Here is a 14,341-nt window from a genome sequence, read left to right as displayed (position 1 = left end):
TCTGCAATTGAGCAGGAAGACGAAGCACTTATCACGACAAGGGTGGCGACGAGTCTCTTGAAGGGGCGGTGACAGAACGCTGTAAACCAGGATCCAAAATTCAAGACTGCAGGCTTTTATAGGAACGTTTGAGCAAGCAGGTCTATTCTTCAGAGCGTAAAAAGCTGCAATAAGTTACCGTGACTGAAATAAATCAAAAAAACTTGAAGTTGAGGTTAAAAGTTTGTAGGAAACATTGTGCCTATGGCATGGACAAATGTGGATTTGTGAGCATTCACACTACATCGTGTACCCACAAACACTTCACGCAGTAAAACAAAGATAAAAATGTTCTTCCTGAGACATTGTAGAATAAACCGCAACGGCTGTTGTTGTCATACAGCTTGACGCAAATATAACAACTTGCAATGAATTACACCTTATTTTTGGCAGTTTTAATTGTTTGTCAGAAGTGACAAAAGTAATCACATTCTTGATTTTTAAGTAGATATTTGTGTAAAAAACTAAAACGAAATTCAGTAAAATACCTGATTTCTTTTCCTTTCCGTGGTGAGTTGAGGATTGTATTATCCTTAGATTACTCATACATGTTTACTTGGAAAAAAAAAAAAAAAAACGTACACAGGACTCTGATGTAAAAAAATGTAAAAAACTAAGTGTTTATTCCATAGTTTGTTAAATCTTTTTACAGGATGGTTCAAAGTTCAGTTCCCTTGACCAATAAAGAAAAGAAGTAAGAAAACCACGTGGCCTTGATTTGTGCCACTGCAAATACTAAAATAGTGTTTTACAACTCAAAACTTTACAAATAAACACAAATATCATCAAATGAACCTGAGCTGACTTTTTTACCAACTTTCTACGATCCAACTATTTTCTATGAACATATTTATTCAATAAACATGAACTTTCAAACTAAATACACACTGTGCTTAAATAATCTGACACTTGCATAAACTTGACTTGGCTCCCACATTCTCATTAACACACTGTGCCTATTTAAGTCATCTTTCCGTGTGTGTGTGTGTGTGTGTGTGTGTGTGTACCTCTGTTGGACAGTTTCTCCAGCAGCTTCCTGAAGCGTTGCACCACAGACGGAGACACGTCGTAGGTGTAAACCTCCTTCACCGGAACGGAGTGACACCTCCCAAACATCCCATCTGCGTGCAGATTAAAAAAAAAACTTTGAGTCCCACTCACACAATCTGAAGTTAAAGGTCACTCAGAAAATGTTCGCCGCGAACAGACGAAGGAGACGGAAGAAGACGATCAGTCAAGTAAAGTTGTGTCTTATTTAGTTTATTTTATGTATGCGTAGTAACATTTAAAAAAAATAGCCCATGGACAGCAGAGCTTAAATAGCACATATATTTAAATTAAATATTTCTATTATGTATTCTTTGTTGATCGTCGCTTTCAAACTGAGGTGAAATCGGTTTGCGCGAACACACAATCTAGGTTAAAATCTCTGCAAAGTATTCCCCAAATGTTAGAATTTCAATCCAGATGTGTCAAACATAAGGTTCGACCCGGTCCGCCAAAACACAAAGAAGATTTTCAAGAATTAAAAAACATATTTAAGAGTAGTGGACAAAACCCACGCTGAGATAACGATGGTACAGCCAGTAAAGCCAGCTAACCTCAACGTCGTACGTCTCATCCACACATATGATACATCCACACAATTTACCGCAAACATTCCTGGGCAGGATGTGAGCGCACAAACAAGTGTCGGGTTCTGGTGGCGTCTGATTCAACCCCTAAGGCTGGACTCTAAAACATGGGTGACATCTTTTCACTCCGTCGTACTTCCTCCGAAAAAAAAGCCGCACAGTGGGTAAGAAGCGCGAGTGTGAGAAGTTGGCGGGAGGCCGTCTCAGAAAACGGAGCCGTGGGTTGAGAAAGCGTCAAAAGGACAGATCTAAATTGGAATACTTTTTTTTTTTTTTTTCGCAGCGGCGCTCTGAAGCACTCGGTGACATTTATCGGAGAAACCCTCAGACATGCTGATGAAAGTGGACGCCGCCGTTCAGAGACATAATGTCGTGCGAAGGAATCTATTGAAGTGCGCATAAAAGTCATCTTTATGTCGGGTTCTCGAGGCAAAAGTTGTGAAATGTCAGGTTCACGAAAGGTCACTTAACCCTTCATTGGGGAAAGGGACCATGTTTCAGGGTTTTCTTCCCGTAGCTGTGAAGCTAACAATGCTAAGGTAACAAAAAATACTGTTGGATACTGAGAAGACGTGAAAATGGACGACATTTTTCCTTCTCATTTTCCAAAATAAAACGTTTTCTTGCCCCCTCACATCAGATTCAAAAAGCCATGCAATCTTTTTGGAAAAATTCAAACACATAAGATTTTTTTGATAAAATCTCTCAACAAACATTTACACATTTTCAAGGTTGCCATGACAAAAATTTATAAAAGAAAGCTGAAGGAATTTGCTTCAATATTTTCTACCATGAAGTCATTTAGCTGTTTTAGCCCTTTGAGTCAATTTCGTTTTATTTTATTTATTTATTTGAGCAGTACACATTCTTCATTTTCACCTTATATAAGTTTTAACCATTTTAGCAGTTGGGATTCTTTTAGCTACATTAGCACTAATTGTTTCAACCATTTGAATAATTTGGGCTTTTCAGCCATTTAGTTGTTTTAGCTATTTTCTTTTTAACCTTTTCAGTAGTTTCAGCTGTTTAGCCACTTTTGCACTATTATCAGTTTTAACTATCCATTTCGATGAATGCTCTCTGAAGGGCAAAGTTGTGCAGTCATGTTTACGCGACCACAATAAAACCTGCTCTTTAGGGAAACGTGCATCCTCCAGCCTTGCTCACAACCTTTCAATCTAAAGGGAACACCCTGCTAAAAATAGACTCTGCATCACATCTGTCTACATCCTCAGACGGCCGGTCGATGCCTGGCATTGTTTTAGTGGTAGTGGCGGCACGTATTGATCCCCGGCAGTCGTCCGGGGGAAAATTAAACTCTTGAGCACTTTGATCGATGTGTGAGGCTGAGAAGTCGGCGTGAGACTCAAAACATGCTGCGTCACATACAAGAAGACAACGACGGCGTCTGTTTTGTTTTCCTTTGTGTGCCAGAGTCCTAAATACCCGCTCAGCACACGAGGCAAAGCTAAGATACTGACAACACGCTGTGATAATCCAGCTTCCTCTTCATGCCTCAAGGTTACTGAGTAGCTTTCCATGTGCATTACCAGAGAAGATTTAAAGCATTTGGGCTTGAGAATACTTTTAATTACAAGACTATGCTTTTCACCACAAGTAAGGTGGTATTTTTTTTACCTTTGATATGTAACAGGAGATGACATCTGCATACATGTACACCTTTAAAAAGACAGGACAAATACTAAAATACCACTCATCCATCTAAAGAGGGTAAACTCTGGTGGGCATCACCAGTCCATCACATACAAACTCACACCTCCAGGAGACTTTACTAATTAATGTATTTGAATTATGCAAAGAAACCTGAAAAATATGGGCAGATTAGGAACATGCTGAATCCCAAAAGACCAAGTTTTAAAAAAGGAACCACTACTCTTCCTTCAGATGTGGATTTACTTTGAATCAACTGCTGTTTAATAGGTGAACAGTTACGAAAACCAATTTGTTTTGCAATCCAAGTATTCAAGGATTATTACCCGAGTCAACTCAATAAAAGCAAATGTCTGTAATTCAAGACCGAATGCGACGATTGTGTCTCTCCAAACATGGCGACGAAAACAGACTTTAAATTGAGAAAACTCTTTCTCCGACCTTAACAACGTGCTGCCTGAAATGAAGCGTGTTTATGTGCAACACGCCAGATATGCTGAGGCTAAAATCCTCATCGTGGATAGTTTCACAGAAGTTCTGCTCTAAATGGCACAAGGGGACACAAATTAGTCTTGCTAGGACTTTCTCACTTAACTTTCCCTTTTTTTATTACAGTTCTCCACGCAGTGAATCTCGTCAGCGACAGAGGACAATGACATATATACGTGTGCACTTTTTGTTTGGGGAGGGGGGGGGGTGGGTTTGCATTCGAGCATGTTGCATAACGGCACTCCTACGTGGTATTTCGGGCTTTTCTTCTATAAATACTCGCTGCGTCAGAGTGCTCGTCTCAATCACACTGCAGGCTCCATTTAGCAGGCAGCTCAGGACGACCAGTGGCTGGCCTGCACTGATGTGATTACTCCCATGATGCATAATTCTGTGGGGCAGGGATGAGGCCGTGGAGAGAGACAAAATAGTAGGTACAGGAAAAATGGGAACGACGGAGAGGGAGAGGAAAGGACCACGGTGTTGACAGTCGTGCCGTGATGTGATAAGAGATGTACGTGGATTTTGGTTTCCTGGACTGGGAACTCGTGTCACCGTCTACTGCAAAGAATCAAACTCATTTACAAAGAAACACCAGTTTTCTTTCTCATCGTGATAATAAACCATCTTCCACACAGCCCACAAATGTACAAGTCTCTATTAATACACTTTAGAGCGGCAGTATCGTGGCCTACATTAACATGCTTTGGCCCAGATTTCACAGGTCCTTACATGTGGATGTTCGTCGATGAGACGACTTGTGGTTTTACCATCAAAGCATGAAGCTGAAGTTGTGAGGGGTTTTTTTTTGGTTTTTTTAACTGCATCTCTTTTAATGGCCACTAGATGCTGCTTAGAAAACTCAAAGAGAGTTCAAGTCAAAGGCAAATAGTTTCGATTTCCCCAAAGACACGGTTAGTACATCAGTCTGATGGGTCTGCAGTCACTAACACCAGTACTTTGCGTGTGTGCGTGTGTGTGTGTGTGTGTGTGTGTGTGTTCGCTTCCTAGTTCATTATGAAGAGCAGCTCGAGGCAGTGTGTTTATCTGATTGACTGGAGGTGTTTAATCCATCCAGATCCACTTTGTGTCTGTCCTCATCAGCTTCCACTTAGGGTACTTCTATCTGTGTACCTGAGCAGACCCACAATCAAAAAAAATAAATAAATAAATAACTGTGTTGTACTTTAATTCCATTCATTCAGGGTCACTTACTTTAATGAACAATGTCAGAATAAGTTAAATAGTCGGGGACAATTCCCAGCCTGTTGGGTAAAGCGTTTTATTATTTGACTTATATGACAAGAGGGTCTTATTCTCCCAGTGGGAGGACTCATCAAATTCGAAAGATAATTTTTTTAATATATATTTATTGTCAATGAAGGTAACAATGAAAGCTATTTTGAAGTTGTAACACTAATGATCTGTCCACGGTTGTGCAATCACCTACTGTAAGCTGCAATTAGCTCAAAGCTCTCTGCAGTCCAAAACTGGACAAAGTAATAGAGAATATGGACAGATAGAGGTCATGACTCTGAGAAAATTAGACTGAGGTAGGAGAATTAGAATTGGTTCGGTGAATTTCAGGAAACAAAATCTACAAGATCCAAACCCACAAGAACTGCAGACAGCAACAATAGGTAATCACTCATGGATCATTGATGCAGCAGTGATGTGCAGTTAATGCTCGGGAAATACCTTTAAACGTTGCATGTGCATTTGTGAGAACATTTAAGATCAAAGCTGCAGTAATACTGCTTTCTGAGAGGGAATAGAAAATAAAATGATGGATGTACTTGTATTTATTTTGTTCTGAAAGTAAGGGAAAGCTTTGGATTTATCCGAATTTATAGTTGACAATTCTGTTTTCTTAGTCTGGTCCAATTGAGATCAGATTGTGCCCTGATTTAAAGGAGACACCCTAAACAAACCCCCAGGGGCTGATTACTGTATCATCTTACATGACTTGTGTCACGGCTCCTTGTTTATGTTGATGTTAAAAATACAACATGTTTGTCAAAAAACAATAAATATTTTCATAGAGATGTGTAAAAGTCATTATCAGGGGTACAGGAGATTTGACTTGCTATGTGAGTACTCCCTCGTAGCAGAACAGAAACAGGCTTGCAAATGTGGGGATAATTAGGGTTTGCATCACAACTCTTTACTTGGCTTTTCTCTACTTAAGAGAAAGAGTTGACACATCTTCTCCTGACAGTCCTTCAGATTTCATTTTTCTTTTCAAATTTGTTCAAATGCTGTCATGCAAACAATAATCAATTGCTAAAAGAAAATTTTAAAAAGGAAAAAAAAACAACAACAAAAAAACCAAGCTGTAAACCAGTTTTCTGAGAGCTTTTCACCACTTCTACTGTCTCCGATGTCCCGCGGTGCCATTTCTCTTCATTTTCCGTAACGAACATCTTGAATTATCCCTCATAATTATACTCATGCATATCTAAGTCTGGGCGATTTATCCCAGTTCACTTCCAGAGGGCTGAAATTCAGAGCCAGACCTGTCCTCTTGTGATTTATAGAGCAGATTAGAGCAGAAGGAGGATTCACAGGGCCGTTCTCAGAAGCACAATTGGCCATATTAAGATGGAAGAGAAGGATCAGGAGTGCTGGCCAGATGTTGGTCGGCAGTGCCGGTCCATCTATTCCATCTTAATGCAGCCTAAAAATAAGTCTTCAAAATGGACAATGATAAGAAAATCAATGCCGAGAATTTTTGTGATCTACATGACAAATGATGAATTGGTAGGATCAAAACTACAGTGAGTTCTTCTTCACAGTGCACTTCATCCCTACGGCATCACCTTCATTTACCAACCTCTTAAATCTTTCAGGAAGTGAACAGACACCATAAAGTACTTCCTCCCACTCATTTTTTTTTTTTTTTCAAATTTAGATCGAAATTCGAAGCATAACCTCTTCATCCGTCTTTCTTTCGGCAGCACGGACAGCAAAGGAGCCCAAATAATCTCTGCACCCGCAACTTCTTCCAGCGGTTTTGAGGCGATAAAGGCTATCAGATGATGAGGAGAAATTGGGACAAATATGCAAATAACAATGCCTGAGGGTTAAGCTGGAATCATCTTCGTGCTGCTCTCCGGGACACGCTGACTGAAAGCAGCAGCCGCGGTCCTGCCTAATGAACTGGATTAAGACAACACATAATGGATCCGTAGCCTCTGGGGACGGCCACAAGTCCGTCCTTCATGGACTCCCCTCCACGGGATCAATGTTATCTGGCATCGCTTGGCAAAGACTTATCCACTGTGACTGCTGGTGGAGGAGCTCCTTCAGCTTCCTTGTGGCTTGTGTTAATCCAGTAACACAGCGTTTGTGACTATACGACAAATAGATCATGGCGAAGTGGCAAAAGCTTTATGAAATACCCACAAGTGGAGGTAATGAATAATAAATACATTAATTCAGTAGTATTTTTGGTACTTTGGCACTTTCATGTGTATTTGTTTTATGATGTAATATCACATAGAAGTACATCAAAAGTAAATCGCAAGTATCATAATAATTGGCTTCCTCCTATCACAAACAAACGTGCAAAACAATAAAGGGTACACAGATAAAAAACAACAAAACGTTCAGTCATGTTTTACTATGACAGTGGAACTTTTACAAAACTATTTTGAAAAATTGCAGCTAAAATAATAACATAACACATGGCAAAAGACTATATTACTGCAAACCGAAGCAATCAGGTCTTACAATGACTTTAAAGAAGAAGAAACTCTTCACTTCGTCTATTGATCTACTGATCATAGCTGAAAAGTGTGCCATATAATGGTTTAAAGGTTTTGTTTAATTCAAATAATCTTCGTCGTTATCTCGTGATCTAGATTGATTTAATAATGGTAATCAACATGCCGATTCTGAAACTTTTGAGGCAATCTCACAGGTTTTTACTTTCTTTTAACACCAAGAACATAAATAAAGTCCTCGTGGTCATGAAGTGGAGAAAGTTGCAACTACCAACAGATAGCATCCAATATGCTAACTCTCCGACATGGGTGGCAGATAAACAGCAAAAATCTGAAGCAAACCGAAAGGGGGGGGATGGTCAGACGTAGTTTTCTGATCTCTCGGGATGTTTACAGATTATGTGTTGCACGCCTGCTTGTTCACTCCGGTCTCTCCTGCGAGATGGCTTCCCTTCTCCAAAACGTTCCCATGTTTCTCTCACTTGTTCAATGCGGTTTTCGAAGCAGCCCCGTCACGGAGCAGTGGGGGCGTAGAGTATATAGTATATTCCCTTTAAAGAGCTGTCAAACTCCACACGTTTGATCAATAATAGCACCCACACCGACCAATTAGTCGAATCAGACAGGCGTGTGGTGGATATGACTGTGTTGGTGGTGGTTGGGGGGGGGGGGGGGGGGGGGGGGCTCCCGTCAGTGAAACCAAGAATAACTGTGGTGCTTTTCACCAACGTTTCCTTTAATATGCACACATTTTCAAAAGTCCACATGCTCGGTGTCATATGTTGGCAGCGACGCCCAGCATGGCAAGAGAAGGCACAAATTTAGCCTTGGTGGCGCTTTGAGCCCAGATCGCCCCGAGCATGGGGCGCCGCGATATGTCGACTGGCACCGTGCACGTTGAGGAGACGGCGTGCAACAGGGCGCAGGTGGGTAATGGGCCGGCAGGGCCCTCGTCCTCCTGTTGCCATGGTGACATCCATCGAGTGCACTTTGTCCCTCGCAGCTAATCAAGGAGAAGCAGGGCAGAAGGGGAGAGAGAGAGAGAGAGAGCCTCCGTTTTCAGCCGCGCTTGGCTTTTGTGTCGCGGACTGGCATCGTTCACCTCGCGTGATATGGTCCAAAAAGAAGCTGTTGCATTTAAGCGTGGGGGAAAAAAAAAAAAAAAAAAAGGAGGATTGTCCCTAAAAATGTCTCAAATTTATTGTTGGCAACTTGAAAGCAAACTAAATCATTTCAAGTGAAAACGCTGCATTTTTGTTTCAGAAAATCTTTGCGTTTACACAGCAATGTTTTGAAAACATGTATGTGTTTACATGGAAATGGCAGAAAATGATTAGTAGTTCGACACGAGTTGGCACTGTTGGTTGTGTTTGTAAAGAAGACACACGTGTGAGAACAGAACACTACATACATTAACAACAGGCATTCCTATGGACAGACAATGACGTTGGATTGCTATTCAAGGCGAGTCTCAACGATAAAACGACCATGACAGTCATGACACTCTGGAGGCAAACGTTGTTATTGTCCATCTACTGAGCACGTACAGGAAAATTATTTACTATGGCCGTGGTGCATGTGAGCTGGAGCGTCGTTTCTCCCGTCTACACAGAGATGGAGTCAGAGCGTTTTCGAAAAGTTCCACCTTGGGAGCTATTTTGAAAAAGTTGCATTTTCACAGTGGCTCCGAGCACCATTGTTGTGTAACCAAAGACTCAAAATACTACGCAACTTTTCCATTTTCAATAGAAAACGTTGCTGTATAAATGGGCCTAACGTTAACAAATGAAACAAAGAATGACAATTAAGTGAAGATGGCCAGGGTGCAATTTAAAAAAAAAAAAAAAAAAGGCTCGCAAGCATTGCGCCTCTGAGCATGCTCGCTGTGCCTGAAACTTTGGAATGGCCAGATTGCTTTTCTCAGGAAGTTATCATTCAATAACAAATCATAAAATCCCAACCATCCCCATAAAGCATGTGGCTCGGCTGGTAGAGCGGTAGCCTTCCAATCACACGTGTTAAAGTGTTGTTAAAGTGTCCTTGAGCAAAGACACCGAATCCCAAACTGCTCCCAAAGGAGTGACGGCGCCTTGCATGGCAGCAGCCGTGAATGTGTGTGTGAATGTGATTAACGATGTGAAGCGCTTTGGGACTGCTCACGCAGTTGAAAAGTGTAAGATAATGAAGTCCATATTACATTTAAACTGGAACAAAATCCATTGATCGCACTTAATCAGATCATCACGATCCTTCTTGTTAACTTAGGTGCTTGTATAAGGAACACCTTCGATTTCACAACTGTCTGTTTATTGACCAAAAACAAACCAAAAAAAAAAAAAAAGTCCTTGCTTTGATAAATAAACTAAACCAGTCCCTAGAAACAATCTCACCTCTGGTTATTTGACTGAATGAAAAATTGAGAGGGCTGTAATGTTTAATACTGCGTGTGAACACCATGAAAACAACTGTATTTATCCGCCGCGGCGCTCAGCACGCGCTTCACAAATCCGCTCTCCCCCAGCTAAGTTAACGAATGCCAATTAAAGCGTGACTGGGGGCCATATTCTCTGCTGGTAATCTGTGTTTTCACGCTGAGCAAGCTTCTTGTAGATGAGACGCCATTACAGCTCTGACAGTAAAGCCAAGGGACCTAATCAACACCTTTTTTTTGGGGGGGGGGGGGGGTTTGAGATGGAGGACAAGTACCTGAACTTTCAGCTGCATGTTCACAAAGACATGTTTCACCAAGAACATCATCACTTCTCCTGTGTCGCTGCCGGTTTTATCTCACTCTTCACCTTCGCGCAGCAGCAGGTGGCTGTTGTCAGCAAACAAACCCTGATTACCCTCCCGGGCGTCAACGGATAATAGCAAGTCGTGCATCTTTCGGCTTCAGAGCTTGATGAGTTTTTAACTTGTGGTTCTTCATGTCGAAATATTTGCGATTGTGTGGGTTTTTGAGGAAGCATACAGAGAGCTCACGGTCGTGCATCTTTCGCTTTCTTTAACTTCATTTTAGCACTACGGGTTCGTTTAATGGCCATATTCCAGCTTGTTTAACGGAAAGGAAGAAGAAGAATACAAAGTCTGAGAAGATGAAGAAGAAACCTTAGAGGAAGAGGAAGACATAGAGCAGGGCCTGGGGGCCAAAACTGGCCTGCAAGAGGCTCCAATCCACCAAAACACCAAGCCAATTTTAGAGTTTGCCAAAAAAAATCAATGTTTTGTTTATTTTTTAAACACATTTCTCAAGAGTAGCAGACACAACACAACACTGATACCTGGTGATGCTGCCATGAAAGATAGAAAACATTTTTGGAACATCTTTCACCATAACATTTGATTAAAATTGGATTTATGTTGAGACTGTAGTCATTTTTTTTGTCGTAATGTCTATATTATTCACTCGAGATGAAACTGCGCTGTATGTTGCCCCTGAACTAAAACCTCTTTTGACATTCCTGATTTAGACCATGCCGATTACTGTTTAAATTCAGCACTCAGTGAATTTACTCCTGCAAATCTCTAATTTTGATTAAAGTCTGGGAATTGTAAGGCGGGAGGAATAACCCGCAGACAGCTGGATGCAAACGCTACTCAGAAAGGACCAAAGACTGGAGCGTCCTCAATTTGGAGACAGCAAGGCTATAACCACTTCACCACCGTGCCGCAATGCATCATTTTCACATAATATTTTCATGAAGCGTTCATCTCGGTTTCTCTAAAAGCCTTAAAATGGCTTTCGGTGGTGAGCTAAAACCTGAGAGTATGGAGATGTAACTACAATTGACAGATTCTCCCTTTGTTGGTGGAACATGTAAAAAAAAAAAAGGAAAGAAAGAAAGAAAGAATATCCTCAGCTAAACAATGGAAAGCTTACTCACTGTATTTGCCTGCCAGGAGCATTCAGCCAGCTCGGGGCTGGAGTGGCTGTCCGGCCCGATAGAGCCGGAGCTGCCAATCAGCTCCGCAACAGACTGGCATTGTCTGCGAGGGGCAGCTTGACAGCGGCTATTGAAGCAGGTCAGACACACGGCGGACGTGAACAATGGCTGGAGGTGCAGCCACCGGAGCCCCACCACCACCACCACCACCACCCCGGGAGATCCAGCTGCCACACCTTCAACACACGGCCCGGCCCGGAGGAGCCTCACATTCACTTGTATGCAAACTCGTCGAGGAGAGGTAATGCACAAAGAAAAACCCCAAAACAAGATGGTTTTGGAAAAGAACCGGTGAAAAGCTGAACGCAGGGCGAATCCGGTGAAATCTCTGCGACAACAGTCAGCGGGAACGTGGGGAGACGAGATTGACTTCTTCAACTTTCCTCTCACACCGGGAGACCGAAACTACTTTATATTCTTATTTTTCCTCAGGGTGCACGCTCTCCTAACTTCATCTGGATCACAGGCAGATGGCTCGCTGACAGCGTGGCTCTTTTGAACTTGATTTTTAAAACACAGCACGGGTGTTTTCTGTTAAGTTTCAGAGCGACGCGGCTCTAATTTACCCGTCAGGCAGCCGGCGCCGCTTAAATAACACGTGCATTCGCATTCATTGTTGCACCCAGTTTGTCATTTAAAAAAAAAATTAATAAAGAGTGGCTGTAGGACAGAGGGAGGCGACAGTCGGCGAGACAAAACATCACTGTGAGGGATTTACGATGGCAATGGGAACCAAAAAACGCTGAGCACAGCGAGAATATAAAATGGAGATGCTCAATTATCTTGTGCCTAAATAGAGAACAAAACAATGTTGACAACTGATTGTTGAAATATACATTTAAAAAAAACATAGCTTCTCCTGTGCTCTCTCTTCGATATTTCAACTTAAAAGTCTTTATCGACAGTTTAATTTAATTGAAAATGTATTTAATTTTTCAAGTCGTGCTGCCACTGCTTCTAACAATTAGTCTTTCGACAAATGTATTGATGATTAATTAAAAAAAAGAAAATCCAGTGGTTGCTATTTCATTTGTGTACATTTGATTTTGAAAACAACTCAGGAGCCCAAAACACACTTTGAATCCACAATACACTTTGAAAACCAGTGGCTTCGATCAGGGAGGAAATAACAAAAGCAGGTGACGGCACAACTTTATGGGAAAGTTCATCCCAGTTTAAATGTTTTCAAAAACCAATTAGATCTTTAACATTTTATGCATTCTTCTTCGCAACACAAATGTTTAACAATTCGCCCATGATTCCTGAGTTTTCTATAAACGTTAGCGTCCTACTTTTTTGGAAATTAGGTCATATCAGTTGTCCGACGACATTTTTTCTTCGTTATTTAAGTGAAACAAGGTCACCTGATGTCGTCACAACACAGACTGGGAGCTCCTCTAAAAATAGAAAGTCTTCCTCCGCCTCCTGCACCTCCTCCTTCACCTCCTCACAGATGAGATTAGAGCTCAGCTCCTCTCTGGGCCTTACATCCTGCACCGATGCTGATAAAAGCCCGCCCCCATCAACCAATGAACCCCGACAGACTTCCAGTTAGAGAAAACTAAAGCAAAGCGAAAGATAAACGAGCATGCGACCCTGATCTGAACCGAAAATACTGTTTACAACCATCATGAATATATGTTGCATCATTTTCTGGGACCAGCTCTCGTCTTCTTTCTTCTTGATTCTAGGCTGATTCTCAGCAGGGGGGAGTTTCGTGCTCCGGTTTGCAGAGCAGCAGAGACCGTGAGGGTTTATATTTACACGATTTCTGTGCAGAATATGACTCTATAATGCTTACAAATTTATGACAGCAATTGTGGAAAATAATTAAGTGTATAACTTTAGGTAGATTTGGGTATTTTATCAAATTATACATATTGGAATGTTTATTTTCATCATAAAGCAACATGGTAACATACTTAGTAATCTTATAAATGTAATAAGCTTCTGCATATTACATTGTTTACATTTTCTGAATGTGTATATGGTTTTATATGTAACCATCAGTTTCTCAACTTCTCATGCATTGTTCAAAAACACCTGAATAAAGTTTTACTGTAATCCCACTATCTCTTGTAATAATGCGTTTGTAACTCATCACGACAAAGTTTCAAGTGAAAATGGACTGTTTTTCATGGTCCTGTTTCAGAAAAGTTCCTTGTTTACACTGCAATGATTTGAAAACAAACTGTTTACACGGAAAAGGAAGAAACAATGAAAATGATGTAGTTAGCATGTAGGGCCACTAGTAGGTGCCATTGTTTGTTTTTGAAATGAAAGCACACATGCACAGAACAATACACAATAAACATGAACAATGGTGAGTATACAGACGTTATATGGACACACAGTACTTGTTACTTGTCATTACTTGTTTGGAGTAAATAAATTAGTGCACAATTACTTTGAAAAATCAACCAAAAAGACACGAGGTACTTTTACCAAGTAACAACAGTTTTTAAAACTTCTTTTGAGTCAGAGACTGAAAACATTGAATAAACTAGTGTTGTTTTTATTTAAAACACTATGATTTCTATATAAAATTTTCATTTTGGGAAGGGAATCTCTGAGTTTTGAAGCAATATTCATATTCATTTAACATAATTCTGCTGCTTCAGTGTCACATTTGAGGAGAAAAGTTATGATATTTGATTGCTTTCCATGTCTGCAAGACTACATCGCTTAAATAAAAGTAAATACTTGTAGGTATGTTACCTACAATACTGGAAATATCGGGTAATGTTCGACTATATATATGTCACATATCGGTGAGTGAGATCCAACCTCACTTATACCCTCAAAGCATTACTGAAGCGCCATTTAGTGAGAGAACATT

General features: G+C 40.9%; 1 protein-coding gene across 1 annotated transcript in view; it reads right to left on the bottom strand.

The window, feature by feature from the left end:
- The window catches only part of LOC308135094 (receptor-type tyrosine-protein phosphatase N2-like), a gene marked incomplete at its 5' end in the record, with an annotated part of 199,749 nt that overhangs the window by 176,562 nt on the left and 8,846 nt on the right, over positions 1 to 14,341 (bottom strand). The window contains one exon of the mRNA XM_080502967.1: positions 1,047 to 1,160. Coding sequence (XP_080359093.1) covers positions 1,047 to 1,160 — 114 coding nt within the window. The remainder of the gene's footprint in view (positions 1 to 1,046; positions 1,161 to 14,341) is intronic.

Source organism: Blennius ocellaris (genome assembly GCF_963422515.1).
Source record: "Blennius ocellaris genome assembly, chromosome: 10".
NCBI lineage: Eukaryota > Metazoa > Chordata > Actinopteri > Blenniiformes > Blenniidae > Blennius > Blennius ocellaris.
The sequence above is the reverse complement of the archived record's forward strand: the minus strand, read 5'-3'. Positions and strand labels throughout refer to the sequence as shown.